The 2,038-nt window shown below is 37.2% G+C and overlaps 1 protein-coding gene across 1 annotated transcript; it reads right to left on the bottom strand.

Annotated features, from left to right (window-relative positions):
- Positions 1–1,060: 1,060 nt before the first annotated feature.
- On the bottom strand, positions 1,061–1,510 carry LOC101589650 (calmodulin-like). Its single transcript, XM_012512686.1, has one exon. It carries the CDS (start codon positions 1,508–1,510, stop codon positions 1,061–1,063), a length of 450 nt encoding a protein of 149 aa, XP_012368140.1.
- Positions 1,511–2,038: the final 528 nt, after the last annotated feature.

Raw genomic sequence — 2,038 nt, 5'->3', positions numbered from 1 at the left:
TTCATAGATCCTGTAACAATGTCTACCTAGTTCATAAAAGAAAAAAAAGTAAAGGAAATTCAATCCTGCTTAGAAAGTCACAAATGTTAGTTTTAAATGATCCCATTCCTTCGGTTTTCCTTGTTATGGTCAAAGCGACAGGAAACAGTGGTGAATACAGGATCTCACATTTAAACATATCAATGTCAAGAAAGAGGATCAAAGCTGAGGAGGTGCAAGAACAGAATGTAGGGAAGTAACAGACAGCAGAGGAGACAGATGAGTGGAAAGGACAGCAGTGTGCAGTGTCTGATTGGGAACCCCAGGGCATCAGGCTCTTATTCGTGCCCCTTGGAAATTCATATTTGTTTCTCCAATGGAATCAGATCCAATCATATCATCTAACAATCTAAGAGAAAAGCTATCATTCCTCCCCAACATCCACAAACTGCTTCATAGCAGCTACTAAGTAAATGCAATCATATCATTTATGACCCATGCAGTAAATTCTACCAAATGTTTTTTTTGCCACATTATTAGTTATATATTTCCAATAATCAGTACTTAATTTTTTCTAAACTTTACCTACATCAAAGCAAAAAAATTCAGGATTGACAAAGTTTATCTGCATTCATTTCTTATTGTAATTTTTTATTAGAAAACAAATATACAACTTGAAATGGATTTGAGGTAAATTGTGCCATGACCAGATTTTTGAACACTGGCTAAGCAAAGTTTGAATTCAATCCCTGGTTCTGGAAAAAAAAGAAAACTATTTAAAAAAAGGAATAACCCAGATGTTCCCTCATTTGACCAACTCCATCTAAGTTTAGATGTGCAGAAGAGCTTAGATATATCCAGAGTAAGCAACATGCAATATGTTACTTGATCAATTTTCTAAAATAAGCTTTCAGGAAAATTACAGTAAGATAAGGGAAGAAAACATGGAAGAATGAAGTTCCAATTGCTGTATGTGCAGAATTTCTTGAGAGTAGATGGAAACCTTTTATGGATAAGTTACAAAGAAAAGGCAAGTAAATAAATTTGTACAAGAAATTTAACACATTTCTGTACAATGTCTTCACTTTGCTGTCATCATTTGTACAAACTCTTCATAGTTTCCTTGACCATCACCATCAGTATCTGCTTCCCTGATCACTCCACCAACCTCGGCATCTGTTAACTTTTCTCCAAGGATTGTCCTCACATGGCGAAGCTCTGCTGCACTAATATAACCATTTCCATCCTTATCAAATACACAGAATGCTTCTCTAATTTCTTCCTCACTGTGTGTGTCTTTCTTTTTACTTTCCATCATTGTCACAAATTCAGGGAAGCCAATTGTACTATTACCATCCACACCTACTTCATTAATCATGTCCTGCAACTCTGCTTCTGTGGGATTTTGCACCAGAGACCTCATTACACTTCCCAGCTCCTTTGTTGTTATAGCTCCATCACCATCCTTGTCAAATAGTGAAAAAGCTTCTTTGAATTCTGCAATCCACTCTTCAGTCAGTTGGTCAGCCATGCTGCAAGCACTACAGGTTTCTGAGGTGCAAACACCCTGCATTCATGTTATAAATTGTGTTTCAAAAAAATATGAAGAATGGAAACAAAAGGATCACAGAGATCCTGTGTAGTCATCACACACTCATGGCCTGAGAGGGCACCCAGCACTGCAGTTCCTTTATGTCACTGGGCCTTCATCTTCTTGACATGACTGTCATGAAGAACCTGATCTTTTCTCTAATGGGTTTCACAAAATTCACCTTCCATCCTTAGGTTATTACACTATGAACACCTCATGGAAGTGAAGATGCATTAGCTGAACAATCCCCACTTTCTAAGCACGAAAGCCAGTACCACCATGATCTCTCACTTTTACCTCACCCACCCCTCATTTCCTCCAGGAAGTTCACTCAGATTTTAAATTTATTCTTTGTAGGTTGATGTTTATTATTGATTTGCTTCTTCCCACCAGAACTACATCATCACATAAGGTACAGGCAGTTCTTGTTAAAAAATACAACACATAAGTGAAACATACCCTTAACTA

The sequence above is a fragment of the Octodon degus genome, unplaced genomic scaffold (assembly GCF_000260255.1).
Source record: "Octodon degus isolate 3935 unplaced genomic scaffold, OctDeg1.0 scaffold00255, whole genome shotgun sequence".
In the NCBI taxonomy this organism is placed as follows: domain Eukaryota; kingdom Metazoa; phylum Chordata; class Mammalia; order Rodentia; family Octodontidae; genus Octodon; species Octodon degus.
This window is presented reverse-complemented; position numbering and strand designations above follow the sequence as displayed.